The following is a 13,524-nucleotide window of genomic DNA, read 5'->3' as shown; positions in this document are numbered from 1 at the left end:
GCATCCCCGGCTCCAGGCTCGCCTCCTCCTGGCTCAAGGCCTTAGGGATGAAGTCTGGCTTTCCAGCCCCACGCAGACGAGACGAGCAGCTTCGCTCCAGGTCCTTGCTAGAAGGAGCTGCCTGCAGCCGTCCTGCCTCCCCTGAACCAGCTCTCCACAACCCACCAGATCCTTCGGGGTGTTTCCTGGCCAAACTAAGCAGCCTAGTTGGGTTTGTTCCCTTCCCTCCTCCCTGCCGCAGCCCCTATCAGGCCAGCCTGACCTACAAGACCACTGGAGGCAGCGGCTGAGGCTTCCCTGCGTGGACGAAGCCTGCGCCCAGCTGACACGGTCAAGCGTCGCTCAACCTCTCCAAAACGGGCGGTTTTCTTTTCCGGGGCTTTAAGGAACAAAAGAAGCCTTACTTGTGAAGCATGTGAGATGGCCGCTCATTGTACTCCGACTGCCCGTAGCAACTGGTCTTGGCCTCAGGGATGAAGGAATACTTCTCCAGCATGGCTGCAGCGGCCGTTGTGATAATCCCAAGGCCATCCCGGATACGAGCATCCAAACTGTAGTCCCACCCATCGTAGGCCACCGAAATCAGCCCCGCCGGAAAATTGTCGGGGGCGGTTTCCATCTTCCCACTGACCAAGCTGGGGACAATCCAGAAAAAGTCATAGCCTGTCAAGCCCAGGGACCGGGCCTCGTCCAGGATGAAGGCGGCCTCGTCCGTGGAGCAATAGAGCAGGATGACCGAAGAGTGGATCTTCTTCAGCTGAATGGTGGACTTGGCATCTCCAATGGCCGCGTCGAGGGTGACGACGTTTTGCATGTCCCAGCCCACAAAACTATTCTCCACCGTGTGCTTGACGAAGCTGATGAAGTCCCGGTAGCCGGGGAAAACGCTGGTCACCACGGAGAAGATGTGCCAGTCGTAGTACTGCATGAACTTCAGCATGGTGATGGCCTCCTGTTGGATGGAGGCCCCAAACTGGAAAAAAGTGGACATCTCATCCTGCAAAAAGGGCACGAGAGAAAAGGAAGGGTGGCTTTGTGTTAGACCGGAGGAGAAGTGGGGCTCCGTGAAAGTCAGCAAGGGGAGACCTTTCATCGGAGGGGCTCCTGGCTCCTGACCCTGGGAGCTGCTTCTTCCCACGTACGTCTCTGCGCCTGTGGCCTGGCACGCCCTCTGGGGCCCCCCGGGCTCAACTACTCTCCACTTCTACCGAAGGTTCGGCCTTCCAATTTTCCTGCAACAGTTACACGAGCCCCTCCCACTTCAAAGGAGAAGGTTTGTAGCTCAGGGTTGAAATGAGGGGTCCTTGGCGCCCTGCGAGCGTGCCTGTTTCCTTGCGGGCGTTTCATGACCCAGCTAGGGAACATCATCAGAGCTACCGGTAGAAGTCGTTCCCATCACTGATGAGGTTTCCTAGTTAGGGTCATGAAACGTCTGCAAGGAAACAGGCACGCTCGCAGGGCGCCAAGGACCCTTCTACTCAGTCCCCACCTGCCCACCATGGCTGGATTAACTCCATGGGAAAAAAAAAAAGTGGTTTCTGCCTTCTTATCTCAAGGAAAAAGCAAACACATCCAAGCTGTTAGTCATCAAGTTTAATTATGCATATAAAGAAATTTAAAAAAACTCCATCAAGCCAACCCCTCAGTTATTCATAGCTGCATTTGTGCCAGCTAAAGCTCCGCAGAACCTGGTGGGCAAGTGGAGCGAACCCAGGAGCCACCAAGGGAGCTGATCTTCTGGGTAGCCTTCCCCACCCCTCGTCCCCTGGGAAGGCCCTTCGCCACAACTCCCCTAAGGCGCTTTCATCCCTGCACGCTTCCTGGGTGGGCTGGGAGACCCGCCTTCCTTTCGCCGGCAACCCATTTCTGCCCCGACAACGCAACACTTCAGAACAACAAGAGTCACTTCCACAGTGGGCAATTCACCTCCCGCAAACCACCTAAGCCCTAACTAAGTCATCCCTGTCTGGCCAAGCAACCCCGCCTCCAAATCACCCCAAATGGCCAAGAGCAGATTATGGGGCAATCATGCAGACAACCGTCAAAAAGAGGAATCTGCTGCAGTGAGCGACGCCCAGCCCTGGAGGGGAGATGAGGGGATGAGGCCTTCCGAGGTGGGGTGATTCCCAGAGGCCTCCAAGGTGGGGCAGTGCTGGGAGGCCACGTTCCTGAGAAGGGGAAACGGAACCCACCTGGCGAGGGCAGAGGGGAGATCGCACAGCAAGTACTTCCACCTGTTCCCAGCTAAGCTTCTATCTTCATCCTACTTACCCTCAACAGGGCCACTGAAAGGCAACTGGCCCATTGTCCTCTTAGCATATCACCTTTGCCACAGGTGGGGATTCTGGGGGCTCCTGTCCAGAACCCCCGGAGCAGGACTCCAAGCCGGAGCAAGAGTCAGCCAATCAGAAAAAGAAGATTTTCACCTGGCGCGGTCAGGCTGGGAGGAGATTCAGCATGGAGAATGGAGCTCCTCCTGTCTTCGGCACCTCCGAAGATCCACTCAGCACCACCACCACCCACTAACGACCAGGGGCCCAGAGACTGGAGCCCCCTCTAGCAACCAGGGCCACCCATGAACAGCCTCTAGCCGAGGCTTCGCTGCTAGTCCCCCATAGTACAAGATTCTCGCCAGACAGACTGCCTGCCCGCCTGCCCGCCCTCCCTTGGGATTGTGGGGCAGGGCAGGGACTCTACTCTCGGTCCCCTCCTCACCCCTCCCCGCAGTCTGTGCGAGTGTGAGATTCCACCACACTTCCCAGTGCTGATCCCATGTGCGATCCCTTGGCTGGAGCAAAGGCACCTGAGCTGGACATGACGGAAGCTCCAGCCAGTCCAGTTCCCTCCGGACTATTCTGGACACCCCAGCGGCCAAAACCAAGGATTGGAGGCAAACCGAGTGGCGGCAAGAGGGGGAGGGGGAAGGCTGAGAAGTGCTGTTCTCAGCAGAGAAGGCGGCCATCGCCCAGCCCTCGAAGGCCGTTAATAAGCCCTGCCGCCACTGAGGGGGTTTTACTGGACGTGCCACGCTCACCGTGAAAACGGGAAAGGCTCCGGCTTCTGTGCATGGAGCTCACGAAACAAGACCTGGGACCCAACACGAGAGCAGCTCAGCCCCCTCCCTCCCCAAATAGATTAGCTTGTTGTCCTTGTCCTCGTCAAGCAGGTGTGCGTTAAGCTTTACTTGGCACTCGCCTTCGGGGTTTTCGGTTCTGGGACCTTCTTGACGGAAACTGCAGAGTGGCCAACTTAGCCTTCGAATGATAACCTGGGGAGGAAGGCCAGGGGGGCGGGGAGCGGGGGGCAACTCAATGGAGCCAGCGGGGCTTTTTAGGAAGGGGCGGAGGCGTTAAGAGCCAGGTCCCCGGAGCTGAGACACGGGATTGTTCTGGGATTCACACAAGGCGGCTTGAAACCAACCCTTTTGCCTCCTCTTGAACTGCAGGCGCCTGCAGGGTTTGGGGCTTGGCTTGCAGCTGGGTGGGGAGTGGGCGTCCTAGGAGGGAGATGAGGAGGACCCCCAGGCTGGCAGGCCAAGCAAGAGAGGTTCGGAGGCACGTAAACCCCTATCCAGGCTCCGGCCATGAAGCGGTTCCCAGGGATCTCCTGGGCAGGTCCTCCTGTTGTGACAGCTGGTTACCGAGGGCCACCAGGCCAAATCACAGCTGAGGGGACCTTCCCTTGCAGCTCAGCTGGGGTCCAGGAAGCCCAGATCAGCCTCTCCTGACTGGGGAAGCTTGCAGGATGGAACGGCTCGGAAGGGAGACGGTGGTGCTGGGTGCTGCAAGGAAACGTCTCTCAAAGGGCTCAAGAGAGTCTGCACTGGATCTTCCCCCTTGGAGACCGGGGCCCCCCTGCGGAGGCCAGGGGCTGTGTCCTCCGGGCCCCGGCCTGTACAAACCCCCCAGGTGTTCCTCTAGCTGCTCCCGGCCGGTCCGACCTTACCATGCAGGTGACGTCTTTCTAAGAACTCTGCAGAACTGGGAGATGGAATTAACCAAACTGGGGAGAGGCTGGGTAAACAGGGGACTTTCCAAAATGTTGCCGTTTTTCCTCTCCCGCCAGCTCATCCTTGGCCTGGCTGCTCCACGCAAGAGCCGGGCCTCCCGGAGGCGTCCCTTGTCCTGAGGGCCTCTGCCTGCACGTCATGCCTGTGAGCCTTGGGGTCAGGACTGGAAAGCCCCCCCCCAAAGTGGCTGTAGGGGTGCCAGGAGCTCAGACCGGTCTAGTCCGGAGGTCCCATCTGGCACCACGGGGACTTAGTGGGGGTCCCACCTCTTCCAGAGCTGGATAGAGAGATGCATAATAGAGGAGGGGGCAGGGACAGAGAGGGGGGTCACGGTCATGGAGGGGAGGAAGGGGAGGATGAGGATGGAAAAAACTTGCTTGGAAGGCAGAGCGCAAACCCTTCCAGTTTCCTGCTCCTTCATTTTCTGGCGGTGGGCCAAGATTCTCCATCTCCGAGTCCTCTCCTTCCCCCTGGCTCAGGGGAGTCCAGACATGCCTCCTTGGAACCAGGAGAGGAAACAGGACCCCGCTTTTTTTAGGGGGATTCTGAGCGGGGCAGGGGCCTCTCTCGGAGGCCAGGAAGTCTTTAGGCCTGGTGAAAACAGCCGAAACGGAGAGAAGGACGCGGCTACTTGCACCTCTGCCTGCCCTGCAATTCTGCCTTCTGTGGGCTGGGAGGATGCGAAACTCCCCTTCCAGGCAGAGGGAAAGCAAGTAGCAGAACATGAAATCAGATGCAAAGGGGAACTCTCCGAAAGCGAGTGAGCCAGGAAAACGCTGGTTCCCCAGCCGAGTCTCTCCCCAGGCCTCGTCCCTGCGCTCACATCTTTAGCCCATGGAGAGCCCCGGATACACCAGCATCCTCGTTATCTCCCCCCACCCCACATCCCCCCCAAGGGCATTAAGCTAAACAAATGTTTTGCATGTATTCCAGAGAGGATCTCCCTGCAGAGAGAGAACGCTGGGGATCTGAGATGGCTTCCCACCCACCCACCGCCTGCCTGCCTGCCTGCCTGCCTGCCTGCCTGCCTCTGGTCTCCAAGTCCATTCAGCGCTTTTCAGAGCAGCCCAGGCCGTCCCCCTCTAAGGCAGCACGGACCCCTGGCAGCAGCCCGCCGTCCCCTCTGGACTCTCCTGAAGGAAAAGAGCAAGCCAAGTCGCTGGACCAGATCCTGGGGTGGGCACACCAAGACCCCTGATGGGAAGGTCACCAGCTGGGTGGGGGGGAGGTTAGACCCCAAAAGGTGGACATGGCCCACCAGCGAGGTGGCTGTAAAATAGCAGGAGGGAGGAGGGAGGGAGAGGCTTAAACCCCATCAGAAAGAGATGCCGTTGGAAACATCCAAACACTGTGGGGGCCCCCACTTCAGGGCTGCAGGAGGGTGTAGTTCTGTCCCCCCAATAGCCAAGCAGGCAAGGCTGGTCAGGAAGCCCCCAGAAGAGCTCCTGCGGCTGGCCAGACCCTTCTCTTCTCCGCCCAGCATTGAGGAAGAGGAGGAGAACTGGTGCCTTGAGGCTGTGAGCATCCCCGCATTTTGCTGCCTCTGTTAATTTTTCTTTTCCTCCTCCTCCCCCCTCCATTCATGGTTGTTAACTTGCATTAACCTCCAGATGATCTGCTGAATGAAGCAAAAATTAAATCGCGTGTCTCGGGAGAATCTGTTTAGAGGCAGGTCTCTTCTGCCACAGCAGAGATCAAGAGGGACCCGGCGAAGTGGGGAGGTCAGCTTGAGAGATCTAACCACCTGGCCAGCCACATCCAGGCCCAGAAAAGTTATTTTAAAAAAGAAAGAAAAATCAACTCCCCGCTAAACGATTCAGAAAATCCCTCAAGTCAGAGGAAGGAAAACGGAAGCCGCTTTGCAGGAGAAGCAAACTTGGGGGGAGAAGGGAGGCCTGGATCCATCCCAACCTTGGCTGGATCTTACCTAGAATTACCCGCAAGCAAATGGCAGGCCCCACAATTCCACGACCCAAGCCAGAAAGGGGGTGGGGGTGTCCCACTCTTTGTGGAAGCAGCTTGAGACTTCCCTGGCTCTCCCCTAATTCTGCTAGCTCCTGTCTTCTCTGCACCTGCGTTCCTCGACCTCTGCGACTTTAAGATAGGTGGACTTCAACTCCAAGAATTCCCCAGCCAGCAAAGCTTGCGGGGGGTTGTTGAAACCAGAAAGGCTGGCTGGAAATCCAGAAGAGGAAAGCAAAGGGTCCCCCCCGCTCCCCCAAGAATCTGGCCTGAAGCCCTCCAAGCAGATTAGCCCAGCCGTGCTGGAAGCAGCGGACTTTCCAAGCCCACCAGCTGAGAGGTAAATGATTGTTTTGATCTGGAATCGGCTATTAAGCCAACATCAGAAGGTCAACTTTGCAAAGTGTGGTTTTAGACGGTGCAAGTTCAGGAGGGACTTGACTGGAGTTTGAGAAGGAGGGAAGTTGCTCTACTTTTGAGATGGGTAGAGCGACTCCCAGCAAGCTGGCTGGGGCATTCTGGGAGCTGAAGTCCACACCTCTTAGCCAGGGCAAGTTTGAGAAACGTTGCGTTAGATTTTCTCTCTGGTTTGTTTTTACAACCCATCGTGGCAAAGAGCTAATTAAGAACCTTCTCTGTCTCCACTTAAATAGTATCTAAAGACCAAGCAGATAAAAACTCAGAGCCAATTCGAAGGGTTGCTTCTGTGTATGCACATCAGTGATTTGTGGCAAGCAGCCAGATAGAAACTGTGGAGTGATTCTAAAGAATTAAAAAGGCCATTTAGCACAATATTAATCTATATGCAGACAGACAGTTTATCAAGGCAGCAGCTATGGGGCGGGGGTGGGGGGGGGAATAGGGAGTGTAAGGGGGAGGGGGGGGAGAAACCGAGCCTCATTTTTATCCATTGCACGGAAATTCACATCATTTCTACCAGCGTCAGAAACTGAAGCTTTGCTGTTTGCATCTGGCTAATACATCAGGCGTATGTTGACTTTTGCTATTTGCTGACTAAAAGTAACTTCAGAGAAATGGATGCTACCAAAGTGTTTATTCTGCCCCCGTATCATTCATCAATCAATTAGTATTTCCAGAAGAAATCTGCCACTTCTTCAGCTCGGTTTCTCCTCAGAAGGAACTTATTTTTTAATTAAAAATATAAATAGCAGGAAAAAAGGATATAAACTAATGGATTCACACTGAAAATCGGGGGACGGGTGGATGGATGGGAGGAGATGGGAGGGAGGGACCTGCCATTTTCTTCCTTGATGTCCTGCAACTAAAGCCTCCTTCACCAGATCAAAGCAATTTTCAAAGCCATGTCAAACTAATAAGAAAAGAGAACTGACACAACCTTTCCTCGCACGTACAGACACAGATGGACGCCTCAACCGAACTGTGGTGCCCTCAAACAAAGGTTGGAGGCCAAGTGAATTGGGGGGGTGGGGGGGGAAAGAGCCACTCCAGCTGGCAAGCCAGAATCAAACCATCCTTAAAAACGCTGCGCTGAGATCAAGCAGGCCAGCTTATCCCAGGCAGCCCTGCCGGAGGAGCTGCCAAGATTAGCCAACTCAAAGCCCCCCCGGGCAGCATCAGCCACTCAGCTGGAACCGCGGGGAGGGAGGGAGGGAGGGAGGGAGGGAGGGTTGTCCTCCCAGCACAAGGCTAAGGCGCTGGAGGCTGCCCTGAAGACCTTGGGAGGCCACCACCCCACCCCATCCTCAAACAGCCTTGGCTGCCGAAGAGCCCCTCACCCAAGGACCCCCAAACGGCTGTGGCCACTGAGGTTCCGGGGACTGCAGTCCTGGGCGGCCACTTGGCCACTGACAATCCATGCGTCAAATCCAGCCTCTTGTTATTCTTAGTGGGAAAGGGGGAGGGGGAAGGGAGCCCCTTCTTGCCTCATCTGGAATCCCCCAAAGCCATCAATGGGGAGGGGGAGGCAGCGGAACACCGGGGGTGGGGGCGGGGGAGATTCACTTCCAAGGCAGGCAGGCAGGCAGGCAGGCAGGCAAGCATGAAGACGACACCACCAGAAGCCTTGGCCACCACTCAGTTCTAATCATGCAGAAAGGCTTCTCTGCTCTGATGGAAAATTTCATTCTGGAGATTCTTTGCTGCCTTCGAAAGAAGAAACAGGGCGATCCCTCTGCCCCCACCCACCCACCCCCCCACAGACACACACCCCACCCCGGCTGGAAACTTCGCCGGGGCCCAGAGTGGGCCGTCTGGCTCCAGTGCTCCCCCCGCCCCCACCCTGATCTCCTGGGTCAGCTGCAATTCTAGACCGGTGACCTTTCCTCAAGAACGCAACCTGGGGGGCAGAGACGGGTTTTGCTCCGGCACAGCAGCCCCCAATCTTGGGGAAGATCAACAACCCACCGGGAACTTTCGGTTACAGCAAGACACGGTGCTGCTCCAAGTCCAGGCCTGCCCTGCCACACAGTCTCAACGTCAACGGAAGACGCCACCCCGGTTTAAGCCCGTTAAATCTGCCCATTAAGCTCCCCTGGTGGATTTCCAAGGAGCTGGGAGTAGATTAAATGCAGGTGACATCTAATGAGGAGCAGCAGCTCGGCCACCTCCAGCGGTGCAGGCCGGAAGGCGGCCTCCCGAGTGCTCAGACCCGGTTTCCTTCTGTGAATTCTGCAGCCACGTCTTATTATCCCAGGGATGGTGCTGCTTCCTTGCCCGGCTGCCTGCCTTGCTGACTTCCAAGTGTACAAGCCCTGCAATACGCAGCCACAAATTCTTTCCCCACCCAAACATCAAGGCACCTTGGACGTGTCTACGTCAGTCATGCTTCCGCCCACTTTCTCCCCAGCTCCCCCCCTTCTGCCCCTCTCCATTAGCATCAGGACTGCTGCCGTTATCGGGTGGCAACATCTGCCCATGGGCCACTTAGTGGTTTCTTCCCGGCAGCCTCCCCGTGACAAGAATCCGGCCTCTTTGGTCCCTGTCTGGGCCAACCTGAACCCCATTTTGAGGAGGAGCAGGACGGAGCATCCGCCAGGGCCTGAGTCTGCTCTCCCTGACTGACCCTCACGGAACAGGCTTTGCCCCCAAGAGCACTGCTGCCGATGCCTCCAGCAGGAGGGGAGAGGGCTGCGTTTGGGGCAGGGGCCGGGGGCTTCAGAGATCAGCACCTGCAGGAGGACAGCCTGGGAGCCCTCTATTCCAGGGGGCTCCAACCTTGGCAACTTGAAGATTTGGGGACTTCAGCTCCCAGAATTCCCCCAGAAGGCTTTGCTTCCTGGTCTTAACTATGCTGGCTGGGGAATTCTGGGAGTTGAAGTCCACAGGCCTCAAAGTTGCCAAGACCCCTGAGCTTCTAGTCCTTCTAACATTCGCTTTCTGCCATTGCTCAGAAAATTGGTTCTCTGCCAGAGCTTTGCCAGTCTTCCTGCTTCCGCTACCAAAACGGAAATCTTTGCAGATTTGACCAGTTCCTGCAGACAAATGCACTGGGCTGGTTGTTCAGTTTGGGGCTGACTGAGGCTGGCTTTCTGTAGCTTCCAAAAGCCTAGGGCAGGGCAGTCTTTGCAGAGAGGAAGCAATGTTTGTTGTCATTGTTGTGAAGAAATAGTACTTTCCTGGCTGCAATGTATAAAAAAATGATGGAAGAAAAAAAGAACAGCTGACAAGTTCTAAAAACGTATCCTGGTTCTGCTCCGCAGGATCCTTAGAAGAACTTTCAAAGTCATCTGGCTGCTAACTACGGGGCCGACACACCTAGCAACGGGAAGAGAGTGCATTTCTCTGCACGCGATAGGGCTCTGGGAAAGGAAAAAGGGAAGCATATGCTTATGAATAAAATTACAAATTGTAATTATCTTTGGAAAGAGGCAATCCAGGGAGATTTTCCAAAATAATGTAATTCCACTTACTCGAAATTGTAGCCGCTGTTCTAGGCCTCGCAAGCGAGCTGTGCTTGAACTGATGCTCCGCATTCAAACAACCCCAAAAGAGGATTGATTCGTTTGTCATTCACTTTGTTGCTTTTGAGCAGTTCAAGGATTCTGGTGCGGAAATGAAGCGCTCCCGGGACCAAGTGGCGGAGATTTCCCTCGCCCCTTCGAGGTCCCCAGTCTGGGGCTGCTCATGCACTTCTCTCACGATAGGCCCGGCTCGGCCGCTGAGGCCGAGTCCCCCCAGGTGCAAAAGGCCTGGCACCTGCCCGCCCGGAGTGAAGTCATCACTCTGGCTCCCTGGACAGCCTTTTCAGCCTTCAGATGAAAATTAAACTCTTCGCTCCTGCTGGCGATGGCACGGCTGTCCTGGGTGAGCTGATGTAACTCTCTCTGAAATAATCCAAGTCCAAATGTCCGTGCTTTATAGGAAAGTGAGCCACAGCAATCAATAACATTTTCATAGTGCTCCTGACTCTCCATCTGCCGGGGGAGATCAAGACTCGGCGCCAAGAGCGAAGGAAGCCTCCTTGCCGAAGAACCCTGGACAAGGGCTGTCCCTTCATAGGAAATGTTGGGGGAAGGGATCTCCCCCTTCCAATGACACCCCGACACCCCCCCACCGCCTCCATTTAGAAGCTGCAGAAAGAGATTTCAGACAGGACTCTCCAAGGGCGAAAGTTTGCTAAGGATTTAAAACGTCATCTCCTCATTCCATCACATCCCAGTGACGTGAATTTTTTTAAAATAGCAATTGTTGGCTACATGGGCCAAGATTTATTCAGACAGGCAGCCTGGAAGCAAGAAATGGAAAACCCAGAAAGCAATTCCTAAGAGAAGACAGCCAGCTCTGAGCTCCTCAAACCAGTGGTGCTCATCAGAGGGGGTCCCACTAAGGCTTGAAGAAGTCTTTTAAATCTTGAGTTAAGTCTTGGGGGACTGTGGCCCCAAAAGGTATTTAAAGGGGGCCTGGGGTGAAGAATAGGCCGAAAACCACTCCTCCAAACTAAACTAATGCTGTCTGACATCACTTAATCACGGCTGGTCTCCACCAAGATCCAGGGGCTCCTCTGGTCCTTTGAGCTGTCCAAGGTGCTGATTGTCTCTGTACCTTCCGGTCCTGAATTTATTAGATGTCGAGTGAAGAAATGTTGTTCTATATTTGCCCCGAGTCCCTGTCCAGCCCTTTCTCTGAAGTTTGAGTGAAGGTGGGTGGACCTCTCCCAAGCATCTGCTCCATGCTAGTCATCCTTTTGTAAGCTTCTCTTGGGTTCTTCCCTCGCTCCACTTTTTTCAAATAATAAAATATTGCTTGCTTAAGTTGCCTGTTTTTGAACCTTTTCCCAATCCAGCAGAATCTTTGTTTTCGGCCGAGAGGCTCCGAAATGTCCCTTTGATGCACTTCATCATTTTGCCATCTGCATCTACTCTCATCAGAGACCATGGACGGTCCAGCATCAATTGAGCTTCACACTACGGCACTTCCGCTTAAAACCCTTCGCTTCTTCCGCACGCAAGCCTCGTCTTGGGAGGAACCCCTTGCACGTTCAGGAGCCAGGCGCTTTCAGGAAGGCCACGAGCCAACAGAAGCAGGGCCACGGGGGCTGCTTGGGGCCACTTCATTTCTTTGTTTAGGGCCTTTGCTCTGCATCTTTGCTTCCCATCCAGAAATGGCCACAGAACATGCTGAGGGGCCTTGACACAGCACCCAAAGGAGCTTCACGAGTCGTGGTGGGGCAGGGGTTAGAAGGCAGCATTGCAGGCTGACTCTGCCCACTGCCAGCAGTTTAATCCTGACCAGCTCAAGGTTGACTCGTCCTTCCGTCCTTCCGAGGTGGATAAAATGGGGAGCCAGATTGTTGGGGGTGAGAGGCTGACTCTGTAATCTGCTTAGAGCGGGCCGTCAAGGACTGTGAAGTGGGATATAAGGCTAAGGGCTGTTGGTGCTGCTGCTATTTCACAACGGGAACATACCCTTGGACCCTGCGACCCCCACCCCCCTGACCCAACAGAATGGCAGTAGGGGTGCAAAGGCAGCTCCCACTTGCTGAACGTGGACATGGAGCTGAACCTGCTGAAAAAGGGAGCCAAAAGGCTTGGAAATCTGGGAAGGGTCTCCTCTTTGTGTGGGGGAGTTTGTCTTTATCCAAGGGTGTGTTTGTGTGTGTGTGTGTGTGAGAGAGAGTGATCACTTCTGCCAGGCTGTCCATCCATCAGCGGAGGTTGGCTAAGAAACCCTTCTGAAGCCAATTCCTACCCGATCAAGCTAATTAATTTGGAGAGGGGGCAGTTGGCTGGCTTGCAGGTTCCAGGGCTGGAGTTTCCGTCCCTGCATTTCAGACAAAGACGGAAGAGCTGCCAAGGTTTCGAGTAAGCACCCTATTAAGCACGTCACTTTTCCATCCTCATCCAGGCTTCTTCCCAAACCGAGATGGTTAAGACATCAAGACGCTCTGATCCATCTGCTCGGTAACGTCTTAGCTGCCACCACTGCCAGATTGGGAGAAGAGAAAGAGGAGGGAAGGAGGATGATAGAAACCATTAGAGGGAAATGAGGCGTCGATTCAAGTTCCATTCGCTGCTCTCTGCTAAATTATCAACGTCCGAATAATTCATGCTCAGCTTGGCTCCAAGCAGGATAGACATACTACATAACTGCCAATTAAGAGCCAGGTTTTAATTAAATGGAGTCTCACATGAAATATTTCCGTAGACATCTCCAACTTCTCCTTCAGGGGGTTAATTCTACGAAACTCTGCTCAGAGGTAGAATTCGCACTGGGACAACTGCGGGGGGTGGGGCTCCTCAAGATGAGGGGGGCCCAGCCCAGCCTAGCTCTCCTTTGACGGGGGCTCCCCATCCTTCGTGGCCTCCAAAGCTTCTCCCATTTCCATCTCCCTCCCTGCCTTCGGCTCTTACCTTCCTGCTCAGCAGAGTTAGGTCTTTTCGCTCCCAAGAAACGATCTTTCTTAAAATACCTTTTGCACAGAACCAGAGAGAGGAAGTGCTTAATTAAGGGCTGGAGTCAACCTTCAGGCCGTCCAAAGCTTTCCACCTGGCGGCCCGGATTAACCGCACATTCAGACAAAGGGAGAAGGAGTCCATTTTCACCCAATGCATCGTTATTTATTTATAATACCAGGCAAGGCACTGCATTCACCTACCGAAGGGCTCTCGACATCAGAAGAGCGGGGGTGGGGGGGGGGCAGTTTAATGCATTTCTCCTTGGTTTTGCCTTTTGCCCTGATCAGGAGGCAAGGAGCTGCCTAAGGATGTCGAAATGAAGCCAGATGCGGAAAAGATCAGACCAGGCACTAGCAACACCCAATGTTTTCTAAAAGAAAATGCCAACAAACAGACCAGCAGCCTGCTCTCCGCACTGTTGCAGGAATTGCTTTTTTATCTGCTCCTGTGGTGGGTTTAATTTCTATTTGTTTTCATTCATTAATGTTGTTATGAAACACTTAAACGGTGTCTCGGTGTAGATGTGTGTTTACAAGGAAGAGCAGGATTGCCAAATTCCTAAATAAGGAGCCAATATTCTCGAACCCTCCCGGAAACTGCCGGCTGCAGACCCCCAAGGGGGCTCTAGGGACCGAGGGGCAGCCGTTCCAAAGAAGAGGCTCCCATCAGCAGCGCCAG

The 13,524-nt window shown here is 54.6% G+C and overlaps 1 protein-coding gene across 1 annotated transcript in view; it reads right to left on the bottom strand.

The window, feature by feature from the left end:
* The window catches only part of GRIN2A (glutamate ionotropic receptor NMDA type subunit 2A), a 47,026-nt gene that overhangs the window by 19,124 nt on the left and 14,378 nt on the right, over nucleotides 1-13,524 (bottom strand). Inside the window, exon 4 of the mRNA XM_026704646.2 lies at nucleotides 405-997. Within this exon, the coding sequence (XP_026560431.2) occupies nucleotides 405-997 (593 nt within the window). The remainder of the gene's footprint in view (nucleotides 1-404; nucleotides 998-13,524) is intronic.

This window comes from Pseudonaja textilis, chromosome 14 (genome assembly GCF_049901715.1).
Source record: "Pseudonaja textilis isolate UNSWEBS1 chromosome 14, rPseTex1.2, whole genome shotgun sequence".
NCBI lineage: Eukaryota > Metazoa > Chordata > Lepidosauria > Squamata > Elapidae > Pseudonaja > Pseudonaja textilis.
This window is presented reverse-complemented; position numbering and strand designations above follow the sequence as displayed.